We start from the raw sequence: 23688 nt of genomic DNA on the forward strand, positions 1-23688 counted from the left end.
TTCTCGCATCGCTGGAAACTGATGCTGTCCAGTCCTGGAGAATGCTATCAGAAGGCCCTCTGGGGATGGGTTTCCCCTGGACCTGCCCGCCCTGCGTGGCGCTTGGCTCACCCTGAGGCTTATACTGGGTTGCCCGTCTGCAGGCCCGAGGGTAGGGGCAGGTCTGCTCTGCTCCCCAGGGTCCCCTGCTGTTGGGAGACGGTGCTCAGGCTACTCTCGTTGGGACTTGGGGGACGATTGTCCGGCAGTCGGTCCTTCCCTGTGGAGAGAGCGCTGGGCTCAGTCCTCGTCGTCCCCCTGCCCCCCGAGTGCCATCTAGCGAGGGGGCAGGTGCCGCCCACAGGGCTGGAGGATGGGCCTTGAAAGACTTTCAGTCTAAGTGAAACAGTACAGACGCAAAAGGGCAAAGGCTGTGTGATCCCACTCCCATGAGGCCCCGCGCGTAGAATGTGGGCCCTGGGGGAGGGGCACGGGGAGTGAGTGAACGGGGGCAGAGTTTCAGTCCTGGAGGGATGGTGGGGATGTCCCTATCACTGAACCCAGCGCCCACAGGTGGTGAGAGTGGTAACTTTTACGTGACGTATATTTTACCCCCATTTTTTAAATGTGAAAGAAACCTGGATGGGCCTTACAGAATATCTGACTGAAAACTGGATTTCCTGCTGACGAGAGACTAAGGAAGCCTGAAGGGTGACACATGGCCCAGGCTGGGAGGTGGCAGAGTGCCCGCTCTCTCAGTGGACGAGAGTTCCAGACACACGTGTGTGTCCGTGCCTGGGAGCCCTGACGTGACCGCCCACCCAGGCCGGGGGACCCTCGCAGTGCCCCCCAAAGCACAGGCAGCATGCCGGGGGGACCCATAAATGGGCAGGAGTTTGTCCAAGTCTCCTGAATTTTGACTGAGGTGATTGAAAACCTGTCGTGCAGGGCTGTTTTGTTTGCGTTGGGAAGTCTGGATTTCCTTGTGTTTCAGATCATTGTATTTTAGAAACAATGAAATGTCAGCTGCAGTCGTTTTTCCCAAGGAGCTCTGTGCCTGTTGTTCTTCCATCCAACGCTTACTGAGCACCTACCTGCCAGGTGCCGGGCGTGGTGCCAGGTGCCGGGGGGTGGGGGGGCGGTGCGGGAGCAGCCTAGGCTTCTGCTTCAGGTGGAGCCGTGTGCACGTAGGGTCTGTGTGGGGATGCCGGCGCCCTCATGCCAGCGATCGAAGGCCCCAGGTCAGGGAAGGCCTGGAGGGAGGTCATCTAGCACGCTGGCGCCGAGGCTGTGCCTGGTACTCACGGGGCCTGGGGTCACGGTTGTGATTCATGGTCTGAAGAGGAAGAGTAGGAAGGGCAGTCAGAGTACAGGTCACTGCCCGCTCTGTCAAAGGGGAGCATGCGGACAACAGGAACAGAAGAGGAGGCAACTCCCGGGCACAGAAAGGGGGCGGGGGATGGGGAAGCTGTGTGGAGGACGTGGCCCTGGGCCTCCTGGTCGCAAAGAGTAGTAAGTAGGGGGTCGGTGAGCGAAGGTGAGTTGGCACGTTCCAGGCCGCGGCACGGCAGGGAGAGGCGTAGAGGGAAGTGCGGCGTGTTGGGGAAGCTGTGACTAAGCCTGCGTGGCACGAGCTTGGTGCAGAGTCGTTTGAGGGAGCTCTGGCCCCTGGTGGGCCAGATCCTAGGAGGCCTTCTGTGCCACTCGAAGGAGGCGATTTACAGAGAAACCCGAGCGATTCTGCCCTTGGCCAGTATTGCACACACGAGCAGCGGTAAAGCAAGAATGGTTTTTAGAAGTCTTTTTTTTTTAAATTAATTAATTTATTTATGTTTTGGCTGCATTGGGTCTTTGTTGTTGCGCACGGCTTTCTCTAGTCGCGGCGAGCAGGGTCTACTCTTCGTTGTGGTGCGCGGGCTTCTCATTGCGGTGGCTTCTCGTTGCGGAGCACGGGCTCTAGGCTCACGGGGTTCAGTAGTTGTGGCTCGTGGGCTCTAGAGTGCAGGCTCAGTAGTTGTGTACGGGCTCAGTTGATCCGCAGCAGGTGGGATCTTCCCGGACCAGGGCTTGAACCCGTGTCCCCTGCATCGGCAGGCAGATTCTTAACCACTGTGCCACCAGGTAGGTCCTACTCTTTGCTCTTAAAGGCAACCCGTATAGAATGTGTCCACCAGCAAAATATTTCCCAGATGATGGTAATTTTGTCATTAAAAACCCAGCTTTTTAAATCTTACACGAAATACATACACATGTATCAGTAAATTACGTAAATCGTATGTAGATGAGTCGTTTGTCTTGGGGTGAGTGTAGGTTGTTTGCCCCCCGTTTAAGTGGAGAGAGGATGTGGGGTGTATCTGACAGCTTGTAAACTGATGGAAACATCACAGAAAGAAACTTGAAGGACTGCCGCCCATCATGTTGAATTGGGAGTGATTGTTAGAAGTGCCTTTATCTGCAATCCGCAGTGGAGCTGTGTGCAGCGCGCAGTGCAAAACGGGCAGAAACTGCAAGCGTTTAAGCCTCCGTCTGAGGCGGTCAGGGCTGGGCACCTGCGTGCTGTGCTGTTGACCGTGGCTGGAAGAGCCCTGCCCCTGGGCCCGCACAAGGTCAGCACAGCCAAGGGTCAGGCCACAGGCTCCGCTCAGGAGGGGCGGGGGCAGCGAGCCTAGCGGGAGGGTGTGAGGCTTCATCAGTTTCAACCAAATTATTTATGCGTCCTTAAAGTCCCTCTAGACTTACACACCCTTGCATTTTGCTGTCATTTCACAGCACGATTAGGGGTGTCGCTGCCTGCTTTGATGGCAGGTCTCTGGGCCCAGCAGCAGCTCCGCAGGGCCGCTCGCTCTTCCTCCTCCTCAGCCGGGAGCCTGACTCTGCCCCCTCTCGCTGCCGCCCTGCGTTGCAGGCCTGGCCGAAGGCCTTTGGTCCCCGGGTCCTCCCCACGGTCTCCGGACTACGAATAAGTCCTCATTTTCTTCACCGTTTTCCGGGCTAGACTGTGACAGCAAAGCAGGGTTTAACCACAGCCAGACCGGAAATGCAGTCTGTGTAGACCCAGCCACCACCTGGGTTTGAAGCGCTTTTCCAGGCACCAGCCGCACCAGCCGGCCCCCTGTAATCCGACACTCATGACTTATAAATGGGGCCTGTCGTGCCTCTCATGAATTTTAGTCATCCCACCTAATTGAAGAGCAGGGTAGGTGTCTCACGCTGTTGGTTTTGCGTGGGGTGGTCGCCAGTGGTGTGGCCTGGGGCAGGGTGGGCCAGGCCCAGCCCTTGCAGGTCGTCTGCGTCTCTTGGCCCACGTGTTCCACCTTCCCTGGCGGTGAGGCCACACGTGCGGGGGCACTGCAGCCCCTGTCCTCGGGGAGGGCAGGCCAGCTTTAAGGGGAGGACACCCACTTTCACAGCGGGTTCCGAGGTCGCCACGCAGGACAGCACTGCAGGCCAGGGCACGGAAGCCCCGAGAGCCCGGCTGCCGGGAGGAAGGCTCAGAGCCGAGGCTGGACGGGGAGCCAGACTGCGACCGCTGGCTTTCCTACATCACCAGCTCTGGGGCCCTGCCACGCCGCAGTGTGGCGAGGCCGTGGCCGTGCAGAGGAGAAAGTTCTGGAGGCAAGCTGTCTAGGACCAGGGGAAGGGTGGAGCTGGCACACTCCCTCCCTGACCACCCCTGGAACCCTTTTCTGGTGGGCGGGGTGGAGGGATGCTCTAAGTGCTAACAGAAGGGCAATGTCGAAACGGGCTCGTGAATAAGGCTCCCACGCTGGCCCAGGGATGTGGCCTGTCATCCGTCAGTCCTCCCCAGGGTCCTGGACAAGGCCGTCTGTGCCGAGGGAGCTGGGGCTCAGGAAGGGAGGTGGCTTGCCCAGGGGTCCATGGCCAGAAAGTGTAGACTCAGAATTGGAGCCTCTCCTCTTCTTGAGGGCAGGCCAGGCCTGAGTCTGCAGCAAACGAGGAGAGGAGAGCGGGGCTAACGGTGTTGGTTCCCGCTTCCCGCTCTTAGAAGTGAGGTGTGCAGACCCCGTGGTGACGATGCCAGCAGCAGCTGTTCCAGCGACCTAATCCCTACACGGATCTGCAGGTGACATCCTCTTACAGAGTTTTGCAGGTGAGGAAGGAGGCGCCCACAGAGTCAGGTCAGTGGTGGAGCTGGGATTTGAACTCGGCTCTCAGCGCCCCTGCCCCTCAGGAGCTGCGCCTGCTGCGCTTGGCGGAGATGTGATAAAGGGAGATGGGGTTAGAGGTTTTTAAAAAATACTCCAGATCTTTATTGACAAAGGTAATAGCAACGTTTAGTAAGAATTTAATTTTTTAAGTTTCCAGACACTTGTTAGTTTTCGTGTAATAGCGTTTCAGGAGGTAGGATATGATGCCCAGACCCTGAAGGCGGCGCTGCTCGCAGCCCGGGGCGCGCTGGAGCCACAGCTCCTGAATTTCCCAGAATCCTCTGGGTCCGTCCTTGGCTGAGCACATCCATTATTTAAACACTAATTACGCGCTTGCAGGTGAATTGCGTTGACGAGGAAGGTAACACACTCACGTGCCTAACTACCTATCCGTCTACACTTCACTGTCCCCAGCCCTTGGAGGTGACCTCTGTGTGTTGTGTCTGCGTGTGGAGATGTCACGCAGAGGCTCTCTGAAACCCCGGTTCACTGACCTCGCTTCGGTACCGTGAGGTCGGCCGGAGGGAGTACTGACTCACACCAGGGAGGTTGGCCGGCGTCCGCAGGAGGGGTCCCCCCGCCCTAGCGCGTGCTCCGTAACCTCGCTCCACCGGAGCTTTGGGGGTGTTGCTGCCCACTTGTTATTAAAACCAGAGCTGTGGATCGCAGCAGATAGGGTGGTGGCTGGGTTCTTTCCCCCTGACCCTAATTCAGGTCGCAGACTCTCAGAGTTGGGAGAGACCTTGGCTGCCACTGTGTCCAGGCCTTGCACAGGGGCCAGCCTGGGCCGGGGTGCCGAGTGGCCGTCGCGGGGCTCGGGGCGGGCTCGTTCCCCCCACCCGTGCCCTGGGCACGCTTGCTTAGTGCAGCATCTGTTTTGAAGAGTGTGGGATGGGTGGGTGGCGGGGAGGGGCCGGTGCTCCAGTCTGCAGTGGGCTGTGTTCCTGGGAGCTGCGGGAAGAAGGAGCCCCGCAGCCAGGCCCCAGCAGAGCAGGAGGGGCGCCCACGGGTTTCCCAGAGCCTCAGTGCCTGTGTGCACCTGGCCGAGGGCATCCTGCTGGGCCCTGGAGGCTCCTCCTCGTTCCAGCATAGGACCAGTGCTCCCACCGAGGTGCTGGGCAGCCCCCGGGTGGGGCTGGCGGTCTACTCCCTAGAGACTAAGCCCAGCCTCAGGGCCAACATGAGAGGCTGGAGCATGTTTATTTTACCGGAAGAAAGGCCGTTCGGAACCTTCCGGAATTTGACTAATGGTGCCTTTGGTAAGTGCGAATCTGCTATTTCCAGACTACTGCCTCTCCGTGCGAAATAGCTCATTCGGCACCAGAGTCCACCCGCAGGGAGCACCTAACGCATACACCGAACGAACTCTGCGTCACATGGCTCTCCCCGCGGCACTGATGTCGCTGCTGTCCCCGACGTCACTGGGACTGGCCCCCGCATGGCCCAGGTGCTGGGGTCTGCACCTTCAGGCACCCATCCCTGCTCTTTAATGCTGTGATGAGGGACATCTGTGTTCAGTTCTGGGCTCCCAGGTCCAGCCTGGGGCGAGTGCCTGGACTCTGGGAAGGGGCTTGGGCTGCACAGGAGCCCCCGCGGACACCCACAGGGTCCGGCCAGTTGCACTCGGAACACCAGGGGTTGCTGTTCCAAGGGGGAGGCCCAAGAACAGGCATCTGAGCTTCTTCTTCTTAATCCTTCTTCCTACCTTCCTGGGATTCTGGAAGGCTCCTTCAGCTCTGTGGCCCTCCCTCCAGCTGGACGAGGCGTTGCCCCGCTGCCCAGTGCAGACTCTCTCTGCTCGAGGCGGCGGGGGGCTTTCCTTGGGACCATGCCTGCGTCTGGGCCCCCGGGGCCTCGGCCGGACCCGTGCTTTTTCACGGCTGTGGCCCTCAAGGGGGCTGCTTAGTGCCACGTTCCCCGCTGGGTTGGTTACGTTCATCCCGGGTTACTGCAGGCTGCCAAGGTTCCCACAGAGCGCGGGTTCTCATGGCTTTAATGTTATCATGAAGGTTTTGTCTGAGAATACAAGCATATCTTGATGGGGAAGGCTTTGTCTATTGAGAGAAAGAATGTAGTTCCTATTCCCATTTCAGATCTTTTGTTAAAGATTTATAGGCAGCTTTCCCAGTCCCCTGGCCCCCTCCCCCCAGAAGGACCAGTTTATCAAAAAAGCCGCTGGCTGTGCTGAATGGGAGGCCGCGCGTGACTGAGCGTGGCCGCTGTCGCCCGTGACCTCACACAGCCCTCAGCGAGCGGTGACACCCTCGGCGTTTCCTGTGAACGGGGAGCCTTTCTGGTCCCACCATTGTTGTTCATTTTTGCCGGGAAGAAAACAAAAATTATTTACTACGCACCGGTGCTGCGTGTGTTTAGAGCCTTGCTGGGAAATGCCGTGTCCGGGGCATCCCAGCGGCAGCCACGCCAGGGACGGACGGGGTTGGGGCTGTGTTCTCAGGGCTCGCTCGCTCCTCTGGGGCTGCTCTGGGGACGTGATGGGAAGTGTTTGTCTTCCTTGCCCAGCGCGGGGTGACCCCGGCTGTCCCCACACCCCAAGCACTCAGCTCCTGGTGGGTTCGCACTCCCTCTGCAGCCCAGGGGGACGTTTAGGAGAGCTGGGGACAAGGCAAAGGAGAACAGAGGCTGCTGTCGGTCCAGTCGGGCCTCCTGGGCGCTCCTGCCTCCTCGGCCTGAGCAGCTGCTCCCGGTCCTGCAGCCTCTGCCCGGTTGCCCCTCCACGGAGGCCTTCCCTGGGTGTGGGGTGTCCCGTGCTGAGCAGGAAGGAGGACGGGGTGCGAGTGGAAGGGCCCGGCAGCGTCTCGCGCAGCAAGCACGTGGTCCTGGCGCCCATGCTCACCGGGCTCTGTGCCGGGAGCTGGCATTTGTGCTAATGCCCTCTACCCTCCTGGGGCCTCCGGCCAAGTCTAATAAACAAGGGCCAGCTGGGTTGGCAGGTAGGTGGCCTGGTGACCTCTGAGGGCAGTTTCGGGGTGGGGGCGGGGGTGCAGTAGGTGGAGGGAACGGGAGATGAGAAAGGAGTCGTTTGAACAGGGTCGGGTGGGGGGCGACGATGGCACCCTAACCAGAGGGAGGTGCAGCCCAGCCGCCTCGGCGGCTGTCGGAAGGACAGGCTGGAGCTGGTGGGGGCGGAGGGCAGAGCTGAAGGGGCAGGTGGGTCGAGGGTCTGACTCCCTGCCAGCCCCGAGCCATGTCCCTCGGTCTCTCAGGGTCGGTGCGCTGGTGGAGGTGCCCGAGGCTCCGGGGAGCCTGCAAAGCAGGTAATCCGTACGTACCTGCAGCCCCTGCAGCTCCCCCTTGAGGCAGCCAGCGCTCTGGGTGGTGAGAAGCCTGGTGATGGTGGTGTTTCTGGGCGAGCAGGACACAGGTTTGGGGTGAATTGCTAACCAGCACCCAGCTTGACAACTTTCCTAATGAGTTCCTAAGAGTCACTTTAAATTGCGTGTCCGTTTTAATTTCAGTTATGTGCGTGTTTTCAGAGAAGGTGGACAGAAATTGCCAGTTTACATCTGTGAAGCTCGTACCTCACCCTCGTACTGTCACACGGGTCAGAGGTCACCTCTGCGTCTAAGGGGATGTGGCCGCAGAGCACAGGCTCCCCCGACAGCCCTGCCCCGAAAGGCCACCTTCATCAAACTTAGCACAGGGCACAGCTCGGTGCAAAGGAGCCTTTTGGGGGGAGCGGGCGGGCACTGCAGCCCGAGCAGAGTCATATGGAATGGAGTCTGACTCTGGTGACGCGCACTTGAACCTCAGAAACTGCGTGCGGGCTGAGCCGCGCTCTTAACCCCGGGCAGGGCAGTGTCCTCAGCGCAGCAGCTCCTTGGGCAAAGTACACACACGACGGCCAGCAGGCACAGGGGCCCCGGGAATGTAAATGCCGCTGCCCGAGGGGAACCGGCAGTGGGTCAGCCTGTCGGGTGCTGAAGCGTGAGCTGCCACGTGAGGGCCCTTTGGGCTCCTGTCGCGGTCCCGGGGCAGTGCAGACTGCTCACGCCGTGCTCCCTCCCAGGGAGGGGCGAGAAGCCCGGGTTTCCAGGGGACGCCTTCGGTGAAGATGGCTTTCTCTGTCGCCTTGCATGGCCAGCCTCTCCACGCATGTCCATGTCGTAGCGTGTACTTGGGAAGAGCACAGGCTTTCCATCGGCCAGACCCTGTGGGTCCTACATTTGCCGGCCCGGTCAGTCAGGGGTGGGCGGTGGGCACTTAGCAGCCAAGGGCGAGCTGGGGCCGGGGCACGTCTCCCAGGCACTCCCTGTGTCCTCTGTGGTCCGTCTTCAGTTGCTCCCGTCTGACGCAGAGCCTTGCAGCTCACAGACGTTCACAGAATGTTTGTGTAGGCCAGAGAGAGAGAGTGTGGACAAGCAGTTCTCTTGTGACCAGGCCCTGTAGCCCCTCTCAGCACATGGTCACCACTGTGGTAATGAGCCCATGGCCAGCAGCAGGCACTTGGCCACTGTCTGTGCCCCTCCAGCTAAGAGGCCGAATCTTCAAGGAACAGTTTTATCCGTGCAGTTTCCCCTCTAGTGCCTGTCAGCACTAGAGAGCAGCCAGAGTAGAAGGCCGGGCACCCGGTGAGCTTCTCATTGTGTTTTATGGCTTTTTCCCTGAAGATTGGCCTCACATGATGCCGCCCAGAGGGGCTAAAACACAGCTGGGTACCCGAACCCAAGGGCAGAGTGAGAGCTGGGGAACCCCTAATCCCATGTGTCATCTCTGCTCGTATCTCTTGGCAATTCCTGAAATGGGACAGATTTTTGCTAAAGCTAAAAAAGCAGGGAGACAGTTTTGAGTCCGAGTCCAGCCCAGTTAATTGTTTGTTAAAACAAAAGTATCAACGGTGGTAAAACCCGAGAGGGACTGGGTAGGATGAGTGCGTCTCCTAAAGTTGGCTTCTCTACTTCTTGTTATGTATTAGTGTTGATCTCATTTAAAACAGACACTCTTATGTGCTGGATTTGTGAACAGTACGAATGTATCTCATCCCACCAATGTCAGGACAAAATTACTTTTTTATACTCATTTCTTTTTCAAAACAGAGATCCTGAATATAAGGATAACAGTCCAGCATTTTGTCAGTGTTTTTCAAAATTGACGTATTTTAAGATCACGTTATTCCTAAGTAATGTTCAAAGAGTGATGGGTAATCTGGATAGATACTTTTTTCTTGTATTTTCTCCTAGGAAAACTTCTAAAAGGCAAAAGCTTAACCAATAAGAGTATCAAATCAAATGTCAAGAAAGTATTTCCAGTGTCAGGACAATAAACGCATGTGCCTCAAGTTAAGCTGCAAAAATTTGTTATTAATTTCTTGGGTTTTTAAGCTCTGAAATACATATAAAGTTAAACTCAGTCATGGCTGTTCTAAGACGTACTTAAGGAGAGAAGGAATCTTTATGTTCATTTTTTATATGTGTTTTATACCTGCGTATCTGTGCAGAAACGCTTTTACCAGAATTATTCATCAAAGTCCAGTTATTGACCTTTGTGTGTGGGGGAAATACATCATTGTTCATCAGAGGAATGTAACAGAATATAGTCTCTGCCACACATCGTTTTATAATGTCTACGCTACAACTCAATACTATTAGGCATTTGGGGAGAAAAGAAAACGGAAAACATGACCTTCACTCCAGAGAAAACGCCACAAGGCACCTGACCCCAATATGATGACTTGTGTTGGAATCATCAGACACGTTCTGACTCTGCTCGGGGGCATAAAGGAAAACAGGCTCCAGGTGGAGAGTAGAAGATCTCAACAGAGAAATAGAAGCTATTTAAAAATCTGGAATTGAAAAATGCAGTATCTGAAATAAAAATTAACCTTAGGGATGAGAGAAGATTCAGTGCACTAAGAAATTGGTCTGTAGAAATGACTTAACATGAAGAACAGAGAGAACAAAGGTTGAAGAAAGAAATGAGCAGAGCTTCAGGAAGCAGTGGGACAGTGTCTGATATACGTGTAATTGGAGCCCCGGAAGAGAGGAAAGAGAACGGGACATCAAAATGTGAAGTAAGAAATAACTGAAAACCTCCTAAGTTTGGTGGAAGCTTATATCTACAGCTTCGTGAAGCAGGATGAACGTAAAGAGAGCCTCGCTTAGGCTCACCATAGTCAAACTGCTGAAAAGCAGCAACAGGGGAAATCTCGAGGCACCAGAGGAAGAAAAGATGTGTATGTAGTCATGTGGGCTACAGCCTCCTCAGAAGACAGTGGAACCGTGCCTTCAAGTTCTGGCGGGGAGAGGAGTTGACCCAGAGTTCTGTATCCAGCAGAAATATCCATTAGGAACAAAAAGTGAAGTCGAGAGAATTTAGGTAAATTCTAAGAGCATTTGTCATCAGCAGACTCTGTAGGAAATGCTGAAGAAGCCAAAAACAGCTCTTCAGGCTGAAGAGAAGTGATAGCACACGGACACTGGGACCTCGAGGAGGAAGAAGGAAGGGTACGGAAATGGTAAGACGGGTGGTAAAGATAAAAGACCAGCTTCCTATTAATTCTTCTAAAATGAATGACTGTTTCAGGTAAAACTCACAGCACAGCGTGGGGTTTATCGTGTCTGCACGTGAAACGTATGTTCCAGCTTCAACGTAAAGGGGCTTGGGGTCAACGGGCACAGACAGTCACTAATTTCTTATGTGATGTGAACGATATCCACTAATAGACTGAAAGCTGACATGTAAGGCAGTCTCTAGAGCAGGCACTACAAAATGATGCTAAAATGCCAACGTGTAAATTAAAATGGAAGGTGGAGAAATAGTTAACCAAAAGAAGGCAGGAACAAGAGGAACAGAGACCCCAGGAGGGGGCAGACAGGAAGCAGGTAGCAAAACGGCAGCCCTGACGTCACCCACGCGAGCAGCTACTCGAAACGCAAGTGACGAAACACGCCAGCGAGGAGACACACCAGAGTGGGTGGAAGAGCAAGACCTGCCCATCTTCTTGTAAAACACCGTGACTGACGCAGAGGGTTGAGGTGAAAAGGTGGGAACAGGCAGCCTGAGTCGGCTGGGGGGAGTATTAAGCCCAGATAAAGGGGGCTTCAGATACAGACGAAGCACTGCTGGGGGTACAGAGGGCAGCTCACAGGACGGAAGGGTGGGCTCAGGAGTGAGGTGCCTGTGCTTCTGAGGAACAGAGCCTAAGACACGGGTGAGGCAAGGACAGGCAGAATCCAACAGTCATTCGCGGTCATTGTTGGGAAATTTCACACCCCTCTTTCCTCAGTAATAGGGCCGACTGAGCACAACTCAGGAGACGGACAAACCCTGGACGACACACAACCGCGCTGCATCTAGAGCAGGGGTTGGCAGGCGGTTCCTGTTGGGGCCGGAGTGAATGTTCCTGGCGCTCTGGCCGCGTGTCTGTAGCAGCTCCAAGCTCTGCCATGGAGCTCAAAGCAGCCGTTCATCAGCGGACAAGTGTGGCCTCGTTCCAATAAAACTTTATTTCCAGACACTTTTTACATGTCAGGAAATGTGCTTACTTTGATCTTTTTCGACCATTAAAAAACGTAGCAACCTTCTTAACAAAATGGGGCCACAGAGTTGCTCAGTCGTGTTCCAGAGCATTGACCTTGAGAAGGAGACGGGTTGGAACGAACACCTGTCCTCTGAGCAGCGTTGGGATGACAGTGGGGCCCTGCTGGCCGCCCTGCCCAGCAGCCTCCCTCCGGCCACGCCGAGCCGAGGTGCCAGGAGGGATCCAGTGCTGACTCCTCCCGTGTCCCCGACACCCGGGCAGGTGCGACGGATGATGCTGCAGGTCCCGCAACTCCCGTCCCTTGTCTCCTGTGAGAGGCCCGGCCGGGCTCGCAGGGCCTTCTGCTCTGTAAAGAGCTCCACCTGCCATGGCCAGAGAAACACCCACCCCCTCTGCCCCCGCCGCCCGGCACCCCATCCGCTTCTCTCCCTCAGACTCAAGGGTGCTGCCCTCCCGACCCCTCAGTCCCTGAAGCGCCACGGGTCACCCTGAGATGCTTGTCGCCTGGTGAGTTTGCTGATGCCCGTCTCCCTGGGACTGGAAGCTGCCGAGGCCAGGAACCACCGCTCCCCCCCTGCATAGCAAGCACAGCCGGCCCCAGGGGTGCTGTGAGCCCAGTCTCCCTGCTCCTGGACAGTGCTGAGTGCGTTCGGCACCGGGAGCCAAGATGACTGATGCCAGGAGGCATGTGTGTGGTGGGCTGGCTGGGGGTGGGGAAGGTGGCCTGGGGCAGATGGTAGGCCTGGCGGGTGAGGGCACCGGGGGGTGGGGTGGCCAACCACAGCTGAAGATCAGACCCGGGCTGGGGGCTGGCCAGCAGCAGTGCGCAGGGTCAGAGGTCGGTGGTTGGGGTCTTCAGGCTGACCCCGCTGCAGGGGCACCTCGGGTTTGGTTCAGTTCAACTGTTGTTGGTACCTCTGTGGGTCTCCACCCTCAGAGATGCCCGTCTCTTGGGATCGCATACAGGTGGTTCAGCAGCTGTGGACTTACAGCAGTGGTGGTGAGCCCTGGTGAGTGGGAGCCTCCTGGGTGGGTGACCCGTCAGAGTTCTAAGAGGTACCAGGTAGGGAGGTGAGAGTCAGCAGGTGCAGAAGCCCAGAACACTTCCTTGTGCCTGAAGCAGGAGGGCCAGGCCCCCAGGGGAGACGGCAGGCACACGTGCCTGCGTGTGCGCAAGTGCATGCGTGCTGCAGCTCTGCACGGAGCCCCGTCACCAAGCTAGTCACCGTTCATTAGTAAAGTTGTGACATTTGAAAAACCCAACAATAGTTAAGAGTCTGTCCATTGGGGTAAAAATGCTTTCCTTTCTCTCTGAAACCGGCTACACCACACGCGCTAAATGGTTTTGTGAGGGAGCTGTTTTTGAGAAGCCTGATGCTTCGACACTGTGCGTTCTTGAGCATAGGAAGTGTCGCCGCGGCCGATGCGGCCGGTACCGCTGTCGTTTCCCCAGTGCCTGACTGACAGTGAACGCCGCAGGCCCGGGCCTACCGTGTAAACCCCCGCTTGTCAGCAGAGCGCGCTCGGCAAGCTTCTCGTTTCCTGGAACACCGGTGCGTTCTGCTGACTTGAATCGGGAACAGAATTCGCCCTTCCTAAGGTTCTGTGTGGTGTAAAGGTCGAGGCTGACACCTTGAATTCTAGGCTGAATGCGTAAATATTTTAATGGGCACGTTAGCAACGATTTTGAAAGGTGCTTCCCTCCTCCTTTGAAAACGATTTCCTCCTCCTACACAGTTTATTTTTCCTAGTAGTTCAGCACAGTATTCCGTTTCTCAGGGCCTTTGGTGGTGTAAGACATTAGCTAACAATCGCCGGGGTGCTTTTATTTTTTTTATGTAAACTCTTCACTGAAGTATGACACACAGAGAAGGTGCATGGTCCAAGTCTCCAGCTGGGTGAGCTGTCACCAGGGACCCCCATCCAGATCAAGGGCAGAACACACCAGCCCGAAGCCCCTGCCCCTCCCCCGGGCGACCAGCACCCTGGCTTCTGCCAGCAGACACTCCTTTGGCCCCGTTGGACATCCTGTAAATGGAACCCACAGTGTGTGCCCTTGTGCACCCAGCATGTGCGGGATTCTGCCGTGTTGTCCTGCGTATGAATGAGACAGACTCCGTTTCTCGTTGTTCCCGTGGCGATGGGCGTTGGGTTTGTGTTACAGGGACGAAGCATGTAGAGTGGGGTGGCGGTACATAGACTTGGAAATCGGGCAGCCCTGGGTTTAAGTCCTAGGCTCCTGCTTCTCCGCTCTGTGACCCGGGGCAGATTGCCTAGCTAAGCCTCTCTGAGCTTCAGACCTCCCGTCTGTGATATGGATACAGTGATCCCTGCCTCCCTGGGCAGTTAGGGGGAGTAAGCGCCGGACACAGCGCCCTGGTTCCAGCTGGACACACACTGAGGCCGCCCCTCTTGCCGCCCCTCGGTAGCCGCTCAGAAGCCCACTGCTGGGGTCAGTTAGTGCGTCCGTGGCTGCAAGAACCCTCTGCAAACCTCGTGGTTTAGATTTCAGCTGTGAGGCCCAGGATCCCGGGAGCGGAGCGCCAGCCCCCGCCCGCCTTGTTGTGGGCTGACGGGCTCAGTGCCTGGTTCCCGAGGGTGGCGTTGAGCAGCCCCTGAGACCCCAGGCCCTGGTCAGTGCCAGAGGAGTGAGAGGGTCTTGCCCTCGTGCCGCTGCCCTGCAGGTGCCTCTCCATGTGTGCATGGCGGCCCGGGCCCGCTGGGTCCTGTGCCCTGCACCGTACGCTGTGTGCCCGCCTGCCGAGTGCGCCCTGGGCAGGTTCCAGGACACGGGCTCTTCAGCCCAGGTCTGGCCTCGGGCCACCTGATGCTTCACCGTCGGGCTTTGGCTGATTTCAGACACCGGGCCTGGCAGGTGGGGACGTCTGGCTGGGGGCTCTCTAGCTGGTAGGGGTGTGTGCGCGCGGCCCGAGCTGCCTGGGGCAGGCGGTCTGCAGCGCGCCCGCCCGCGTGTGTAACGGCCCGCGTGTCTGTTGCAGGCCTTCCGGAGCAGTACTACAGCCTCACCTGGTTCCTGAGCCCCATCCTTGGCCTCGTCTTCACCCCCCTCATCGGCTCCGCGAGTGACCGGTGCACCCTAAGCTGGGGCCGCCGGCGGCCTTTCATCCTCGTGCTCTGCGTGGGCGTGCTCTTTGGAGTGGCACTTTTCCTTAACGGCTCTGCCATCGGTGAGTGTCCTGCAGAGCCCTGCCTGGGACTCGATAAGATGCGCATGTTTAAAGAATTTAGACCGGCTGGTCCCGGACTGGGCAGCTGTGCAGAGCCCTGGGCGCCCGGGCGGTGGCCAGGCCACGGGCCCCACGTGGGAACGCCGTGGGAACCTGTTCTCAGGGAGCGTTTCCTGTTGTGATCCGTTTGTTTTTAATGCGTATCTGACACCACGTCCTGTTTCCAGCATTATTTCAGAAATTATCTTTTCTCTTTTTTTTTTCTCCTTTTCTTAGGCTTGGTATTGAAAATGTCCAGACCTAGTGTGATACTTCTTTGTTTGTTTCTTTCGCGTACTCGTGGTTTGTTTTGCTTCTTTTTGTTGTTGTTTTGTTTTCAAGTAAAACAACTACATGTGGGAAAATAGCTTTTGCTTGAGAGCAACCGCCAGCACTGGTGAAAAACAAAACCCTGTTTTCTGGCAACGACTTTGTAAGTCGAAGGCTTGATCCGTGTTCTGACATAGGCGAGCCTGCCCCGAGTCCGCATCAGTTCAGGCGGGGGTCACTGATGCTAGGAGGCTCAGGAACTGGGGAGGGCGGCGCAGAAAGAAAACTTTGCTCAGCTGCTCAGAGGCTGCCTGCGTGAGGCCGCCTGGGGCGAGCTTAGTGCCAGCTTGGTGGGGGCGGCCGAGGAAGGCCTCCCTGAGCTGAGCGCCCACCCACCTCCCCTCCATCCAGATGCCCCCGGATCAGGAGTCCGGGGGTGCCGCCCTCCTGGCACCAGCGGACACAGTTTAGAGGGCCTGTTGCGGCTTTCTCGAGGACCTGTGTGTGCAGGTGGACCCGGCCCGCTGTGGCCCAAACGCAGCAGCTCGGAGCTCCGGCCTGGTGCCCTCTGTCTTGCTGCACCTGTGTTGCTCCCGGGCATTGCCGGGTCCAGGTAGCCAGCAGGTCCCCTGCCCTCAAGCAGGGAGGGTGTGTCTGAGACCCGCCTCATCTGCAGAGCTCAGGGGCTGGTCCTGGGTTCCAGACCATGAGCCCAGTGCCCCCTCATCACTTTTGTGCACAGAGTGCCCCTCGGTCCCACGGCGGTGAATCCAGTAAAACCAGCTTTAGCTCAGCTGTCAGGGGAGCAGGTTGGTCTCTGGGTTCAGGGCCAGACTCACCTGAGGCAGGTGCGTGATTACGGCTCACAGCCTCCTTCCCAGAGCCAGGAAAGACAAAACTCTCCTTCCGTAAGGAGAGGCTGTGCCGAGGAGCACGTGCCCTTCGGGCTGGGGCGGGAGGCCGCTGTCTCCCCGGGAGGTCACTGCCTGCGACTGGGCTGAGATCGGCTGCTCCTTTGTGCCCTGTCAGGTCTGTCCCTCGGCGATGTCCCCACCCGGCAGCCCATTGGCATCGTCCTCACGGTGCTGGGGGTGGTGGTCCTGGATTTCAGCGCTGACGCCACCGAGGGGCCCATCCGCGCCTACCTGCTGGACGTGGCGGACAGTGAGGAGCAGGACATGGCCCTCAACATCCATGCCTTCTCTGCCGGTGAGCGCGCCCTGCCCCGCCCGTCCCCAGGCCCCGGCCCCCCGTTCGCCACACCCCGGTCCTTACCCGGCTCGTCTGAGGTCGGCAGGGCTGGTGGAGGCTGCTCCCATGGCCTCCGCGTGAGGCTTTTTTGTCTCAGACGCTGGTGGGCGAGGCAGTGAGCTGAGATCCTGGCAGGGCCAGGTGACTGTGGTCTGGGGTGGGGGACATGTTAGCCGGGCGGCCCCAGTCCAGGGCCCTGTGCTGGCCGCCCCCTGCAGTCGGGCAGCTTTCCCATCCGACGGGAATGTGGGAATGTGAGTTCAGGGGATGGCGGGGAGCGCGGAGAGCATTCCCCGGGCGGGCAGGCGCCCGTTTCTGTCCCAATTCATGAAGCAGGAACCTGTCAGGTCAGGATTCCGAACCCGGGCTCAGGTGTCGTTCCTCATGTCCTTGTTCCTCCCGTTTTCTCTGAGTGGCGGCCCTGGACCCCAGTGCGTGCGTGCGTGCGTGCGTGCGTGTGTGTGTGTGTGTGTGTGTGTGTGGACCCGTGTGTGTGTGTGTGTGTGTGTGTGTGGACCCGTGTGTGTGTGTGTGGACCCGTGTGTGTGTGTGCGTGTGTGTGTGTTGGGGGTGTTGAACTCCCGTCTGGGTTCCCCCTGGCTCGGCTCGCCGCTCACTACCACCCCTCCCCTTCCCTCAGGCCTTGGCGGGGCCATCGGCTACGTGCTGGGGGGACTGGACTGGACCCAGACCTTCTTGGGCTCCTGGTTCCGGACGCAGAACGAGGTGCTCTTCTTCTTCGCGGCCATTGTGTTCTCGGTGTCGGTGGCCCTGCACCTGTTCAGCATCGACGAGGAGCAGTACGGCCCCCAGCAGGAGCGCAGCGTGGACGCGGCCGAGGCCCCGGCCCCCGGCCCCCGTGCCGGCGCCCTGGACGGCGGTGCCCTGTTCCCGGACGAGGTGCAGTCAGCGCACGAGCTGGCCCTGGACTACCTGGACGCGGGCATCGTGCGCAGCAAGAGCGACTCGGTGCTGCACGTGCCGGACGCCGCGCTGGGCCTGGAGCCCGAGCTGCTCTTCTTGCACGACATTGAGCCATCCATCTTCCACGACGCCTCCTACCCTGGCACTCCCTGCAGCACCAGCCAGGAGCTCGCCCGGGCCCGGCCGCCCCGCCTGCCCCCGCTGCTCTGCGAACCCGCCGGGGAGGACGAGACCCTGCTGGAGAACCACCTGAGCACGGCTGGGCTCCCCAACGGAGGCAGCTCCCCACCCCACGGCGGCCTCGGCGGCTGCAGCCGGGTGGACGTGAAGCCCACGGCCACGGCGGGCTCCGGGCGTCGGCGTCGGCACATGTTCCGCCGGCAGGCCTCCAGCACCTTCTCCTACTACGGCAAGACCGGGTCCCACCGCTACCGCTACCGGCGCGCCAACGCCGTGGTCCTGATCAAGCCCTCGCGCAGCATGAGCGACCTGTACGACCTGCAGAAGCGGCAGCGGCAGCGCTGCCGCCGCCGCAACCAGAGCGGGGCCACCACGTCCAGCGGGGACACAGAGAGCGAGGAGGGCGAGGGCGAGACCACTGTCCGGCTGCTCTGGCTGTCCATGCTGAAGATGCCCCAGGAGCTGGTGCGGCTCTGCCTCTGCCACCTGCTCACCTGGTTCTCCGTCATCGCTGAGGCCGTGTTCTACACCGACTTCATGGGCCAGGTCATCTTTGAGGGGGACCCCAAGGTGAGCGCCCGGGCACTTGGGGGGGGGGCGGAGCCTGGTTGTGGTGACAGCCTGGTTCCCTGGCGCCCAGCAGGCCGCCCCCAAAGCTGCAGGGGTGCATGGTGGGCCGCCAGCCAGCGTGCAGCCCTGCTGACACGGTCGGGAATCGTCATGTGTGCCCGAGAGGGCATTCACACTGGGGTCCGCGGCGAGCAAACGGCAGGCTTCGGCAAGTACCGGAGCGCCGAGGAGCCAGAGGCAGGAAGGCCCACTCCCGCCGCGTACAGATGCCGTGCACAGACGCCGTGCACAGAGGGTTAAAGCAGCGATGTGTTGGCTTGTGGCCGGGCCAGCTGGGCATGGGTCCTAGTCCCCGTGGCGTCAGCTGACTTGCACCTGTGCCCGTGTCGCCCAGAGTCGGGCTGGGAGGTCTGAGATGGTCCCAGCGCAGACTCAGGCCTTCCCGCCCCACGTGGTCCTCACCGTCCTGTACTGTCTGAGCTGCTTCACGCGGCCTCTGGGCTCCAAGAGGGCAGAGGCAGGAGCTGTAGGTCGCATCTGCCAGAGGCGGGGCAGGAGCGAGGCTGGGGGGTGCAGACGATCTGCCACAGGTCCCGGCCTAGGCCACGGCTGCTCCTTCCTCCGTGCGGTGCTACCACAGTGCTGCACGGCTTGCCTGCAGCCGAGATGTAAATTTCCACGTCAGTGACCTCCTTTGCCCAGAGGTACAGCACTCTGTCCCCACCCCCTGAACCCCAGTCTCGTTTCTGCAACAGGCTCCATCCAACTCGACTGCATGGCAGGCCTACAACGCGGGCGTGAAGATGGGCTGCTGGGGCTTGGTCATCTACGCGGCCACCGGTGCGACTTGCTCGGGTAAGCGGCCCCCAGTCAGGTGAGCCGTTTGTCTGGACGTGCTCCATGACTGGAAAGACCGACGGGCATCCTGCTCTGTGGATGGCGGGCCCTGACCAGACAGGGCCACCCCTCAGGGACAGCAGCATAGAAATCCACTCATCCTCACCTTGGGAATAAGCCACCTTAGCCTGATACTGGGAACCGGTGTCCTGAGACCCGCCGTGGGCTGTTCTCTGGGCAGGCGCCTGCCCAGGCTCCTCGGGGAGGGGTCTGACCATGGCTCAGGGGGTGGCGGCACTGCAGGAGCTGTGCCCTCAGCCAGGGGGAGGTGAGGCAGGCATCCTGGGTCCTGCCTGAGCGCATACGGTATGTTTGGGCCCTGCCGGAGGTCAGGGTGGCTGGAGGAGACAAGCAGCCTTTCCCTGGGGTCAGCTGTGTCCTGGAGGATAGGGGGTGGGAGTGACAGGCTTCAGTCCCGGGAGCGACATGCTGGCACAGCTTCTGGAAACGAGGCAGAGCCGCAGTTAGGGGTCTCCTGGCTGAGCCTGGGCCGGGCCCCCTGCCTGTGCTCTTACCTGAGGATGACCAAGATAACAGCCAGGGGCAGCGGGCAGCCTTCATGACGGTCATAGTGCTGTCGATGCTTTAATAGAGGACTTCTCGGGAGAGCTGGGTCAGGAAGGGTGAGCAGGAGTCTGGAAGGGTGAGTCCTTCCAGACCCAGAGGGGGTGGGTGCTCGCGAGGAAAACCAGCAACAGCTCGGTCTTCGAGGCAGGACCAGGCACAGGGCCCAAGAGAGTGCCGAGTGGGCCTGGACTGGTGGAAGGATCAGGAAGGCCTGACCTTGCAGGGTAGGGAGGCCCCAGGGAGCTGCAGGACAGCACCAGGTCATGGGGTCTGGGACCAAGAGCTCCGCCTTCCTTCTGCGGTGCGGAGCCCCCGGCAGCCGAGTGGGGCACGGTGAGCTGTGGCCCGTTCGGGAGCACCATGTGGTGGCCTGGCGGGCAGAGAAGAGGGGCGGCCGCCTGCTCCTGGGCCGGGCTGAGCGCGGCGGTAGAGGGAGGGTAGCACGTGGGCGGTGCCTGGCAGTCACCGTGCTGGCCTGTCTCTCTGCAGCCCTGCTACAGAAGTACCTGGACAACTACGACCTGAGCATCAGGATCATCTACGTGCTGGGAACGCTGGGCTTCTCCATCGGCACAGCCGTGATGGCCATGTTCGCCAACGTCTACGTGGCCATGATCATGATCAGCACCATGGGCGTCGTCTCCATGAGCATCTCCTACTGCCCCTACGCCCTGCTCGGGCAGTACCACGACATTAAGGAGGTGCGTGGCCGGTGGGGGCATGGGGAGCTGGTGGGTGAGGTCCTGGGGCAGGGTCAGCAGCTGTGGGCGGCTCTGGGGTTCTCACCAGCCCTGCTGCATGGGACATTCCTGCTCACGTCTTCCCTCGCACTCGCACCCTCGGCCTGTGGCCTACCTGGGGTGGACTTCGTGTGTGTGGTCTCAGGTAGATCAGAACTTTTTGGCTTCCTCACAAAGGATGGGGATGGCCTTGTGACCCAGTGTCCCCCCCACACTGCCGTGCCGTGATCGTCATAAGTCAGGTGTCTGTCCGGGGGGATCTCTGTGTTCTCTTCCGTGGGTCGGTCTGTCCTTAGACAGGTGGTGCTTCACTGTCTTAAGTAGTTTTATAATAGGACCTGAAACCTCGTAGTATAAGTTCTTCAACTTGGTTCTTCAAGATTGTCTTGGGTATTCTTGACCATTTAAACGTTAGAATAAGCTTCTGGGGTTTTTTTTAATTGGAAACATATTGATTACATATATCAATTTAGAGAGAGTTCCAAGTTTATAGTATTGAGCCTTTATGATATTCCCTAAGTATGGTGTATTCTATTAATTGTTGTAGTATATTTATAGATTTTTCTGGGCTTTCTGCATACACAATCACATCATCCGTGGATAATGAGCTTTATTTCTTGCTTTCCAATTCTTCTTAAAGACAATACTTATGTTTCTCATTTGTGTTTCTTTTTAAATGAATTTATTTATTTTGGGCTGCTTTGGGTCTTCATTGCTGCACGCAGGCCTTTTCTAGCTGCGGCGAGAGGGGGTTACTCTTTGTTGCAGTCCTTGGGTTTCATTGCTGTGGCTTCTCGTCATGGAGCACGGGCTTTGGCGCGCGGGCTTCAGTAGTTGCGGCACGCAGGCTCAGTAGTTGCGGCTCGCGGGCTCTAGAGCGCAGGCTCAGTAGTTGTGGCACACGGGCTTAGTTGCACCGCGGCATGTGGGATCTTCCCGGACCAGGGCTCGAACCCGTGTCCTCTGCATTGGCGGGCAGATTCTTAACCACTGCGCCACCAGGGAAGCCCCTCCAGTTCTTTTTTTTCAAACATCTTTATTGGAGTATAATTGCTTCACAATGGTGTGTTAGTTTCTGCTGTATAACAAAGTGAGTCAGCTATATGTATACTCCAGTTCTTAATAGGTTTAATTTATTTTCCTTACCTTATCGCAATGGCCAGCACCTCCAGTACTATATGTTCGATAGAAGTCGGGTGAGGACGGGGACAGGCAGGCTGAGGGGAAGGCAGGTTTTGTGTCCAGGCTTCTGAGCTAATGTTCAAACCCTGGGAAGGATGATCGACAGCTTGACCCCCCGGCCCTCACGCCTGTGTCCTCCTCTCTTGCAGTACGTTCACCACAGCCCCGGGAACTCCAAGCGTGGCTTTGGCATAGACTGTGCCATCCTCTCCTGCCAGGTCTATATCTCCCAGATCCTGGTGGCCTCCGCCCTGGGCAGCGTGGTCGATGCGGTCGGGACTGTGCGCGTCATCCCTATGGTGGCCTCTGTGGGCTCTTTCCTGGGCTTCCTGACGGCCACCTTCCTGGTCATCTACCCAGAGGGGTCTGAAGAGGCCAAGGAAGAGCAGAAGGGCCTGTCTTCCCAGGCTCTGGGCGAAGGCGGGAGCAGCAGCATCGAGAAGCCCACGGTCCTGAAGCTGTCCCGGAAGGAGGGCCCGCAGCGGCTCGCGGAGACCCAGTCGATGGTCTGAGCCGCGCCCCGTGCACACACATTCCAGGGTGGGCAGGGAGGCGGGGAGGGCGGGGGACACCGCCCCTGCAGGCTGGCTGCTGTGGCCTTAGCGGCAGCGCAAACCAGAGTGGAGGCTCGGTAGTCGTAGGGTAGCTTTGCGCCACTAGGCAAAAATACCACGTTAATTACTTTTCCCACAATTAAAAAGAATCATTTGAAATCTTTTTTTTTTATTGAAAAGGATCTTTTAATTTCAACTTTGTCTTTTACTCTGCAGGTATATTATTCTGCATGGTTTAAAAGTATAAACCAGCTTTACAACATAGACCATAAGTGATTTAGAAAAAAATAAGGATTTTGCATTTCTAAAGTTATAATTGAAAACAAAAAATATCTGATGTATTTTGCTATATCTTATCTGAATTCTTCAGATAGCAGTCATGTAGTCAGTGACTAAAACATTTTTATCAAATTTTTTTCCCTGTGGATGCCTACAGGTATTTGGACGTTCAGTCAGATCTCATCACATTTTGTTGGTGCTGCAGCTATTGGAGAGTATTTTTCTCTATGATTACTTTAGGAAAAAAAATTTTTTTTTCTTCTTCTTTTTTTTTTTTCCCCGAAACTGTGGTTTTCTTGGAAGAACAGCATCTATCTCCTGTTTTCCTCAGAGTCTGCCGCATTGTGCCCGGGCAGCCCTGTTCGTGGGCGGCGGGCAACAGTAGTAGTGACACCAAAGCCAGGAGGAGGCAAGGCCCCCGGGTTCTCGTGGGGTGACCAGGGCAATTCACAAGGGCCAATTCCAGACCCCCCGCCCAGCAGGCTGGGATGGGCTGCCAGCGCCGGGGTAGCCCTTGAACTAGCAGACCTGCCCCTGCCTGCGGGCCTACCTGTGTGTGGCTGCCCGTGCCCAGCCCTCCTGCCCGTCGTCCTGTCCGAAGCTCCCTGGAGAGGCTCTGATTCTTGTGTTGCACTTTGATTTGTCTGTAAACCATTTGTGCGGGAAATCACGAGGGCAGAGCTCCCGGTGTGGCTCTGCCTCTGGCGCCCCACCACCAGGCCCACACGCCGGACACTCTGCACCCTTCTGACCTCTGCGCCTGCTCACCCCGCTGGCCACTGGAATCGGAGCCACCTCACGGTGAAGAAGTGGGTCTTGGGACGGAAGGAAGGTCCAGTCCACGGGTCAACTCGGCGCGGTGTTTCTACTTTCAGCGGAGAACCAAACTCGGGCCCCGGGGAAGCACGGTCGTCACATGCTGCATCTGTTTGGAAATGCTTTTCAAACCACACTCTCTTTATAACTAAGCAGTTTCTGCTTTTCTTCTTTGGAACGGTCAGTCTAGGTTTACTGATCTCAGGAGAAAGAAGGGAGGCCTCCCGCCCATTACCCGGATAAAGTGAGAGAGGATTGTAATACTTCGCTGCCTCAAGTTGATGTTTTTTTAAATAAAGTACTTTAAAATGCATGAGAATCATGCTGCAATATGATCATTCTAAAGCAAACATATATTTCAAGATGAAGTTAAGCAGTTTTTAAATAAACTACTTGAATTTCCTGTGTGTTGAAAGGAGTAGCGGTATTTGATGTATTTGACCACAGCCTCTGGTCTTGCCCCGTCCGTTGCTGGTGGTACTTTGTAGGTTGTGGTTTGTGTCCAAGGAGCAGCGGTGCCTGTCCATGTCGGACGTGTCCACAGGCCACGTGTCCTCCCTCAGAAACCCAGGATCACAGAGAACC

The 23688-nt window shown here is 57.8% G+C and overlaps 1 protein-coding gene across 1 annotated transcript in view; it reads left to right on the forward strand.

The window, feature by feature from the left end:
* Nucleotides 1-22145, forward strand: part of SLC45A4 (solute carrier family 45 member 4) — a 72074-nt gene extending 49929 nt beyond the window's left edge. Inside the window, exons 3-8 of the mRNA XM_082675055.1 lie at nucleotides 14646-14834; nucleotides 16173-16352; nucleotides 17035-18068; nucleotides 18824-18923; nucleotides 20022-20233; nucleotides 21604-22145. Coding sequence (XP_082531181.1) covers nucleotides 14646-14834; nucleotides 16173-16352; nucleotides 17035-18068; nucleotides 18824-18923; nucleotides 20022-20233; nucleotides 21604-21966 — 2078 coding nt within the window. The 3' untranslated portion in view covers nucleotides 21967-22145. The remainder of the gene's footprint in view (nucleotides 1-14645; nucleotides 14835-16172; nucleotides 16353-17034; nucleotides 18069-18823; nucleotides 18924-20021; nucleotides 20234-21603) is intronic.
* The last annotated feature ends 1543 nt before the right edge of the window (nucleotides 22146-23688 follow it).

Source organism: Grampus griseus (genome assembly GCF_964374135.1).
Source record: "Grampus griseus genome assembly, chromosome: 17".
In the NCBI taxonomy this organism is placed as follows: domain Eukaryota; kingdom Metazoa; phylum Chordata; class Mammalia; order Artiodactyla; family Delphinidae; genus Grampus; species Grampus griseus.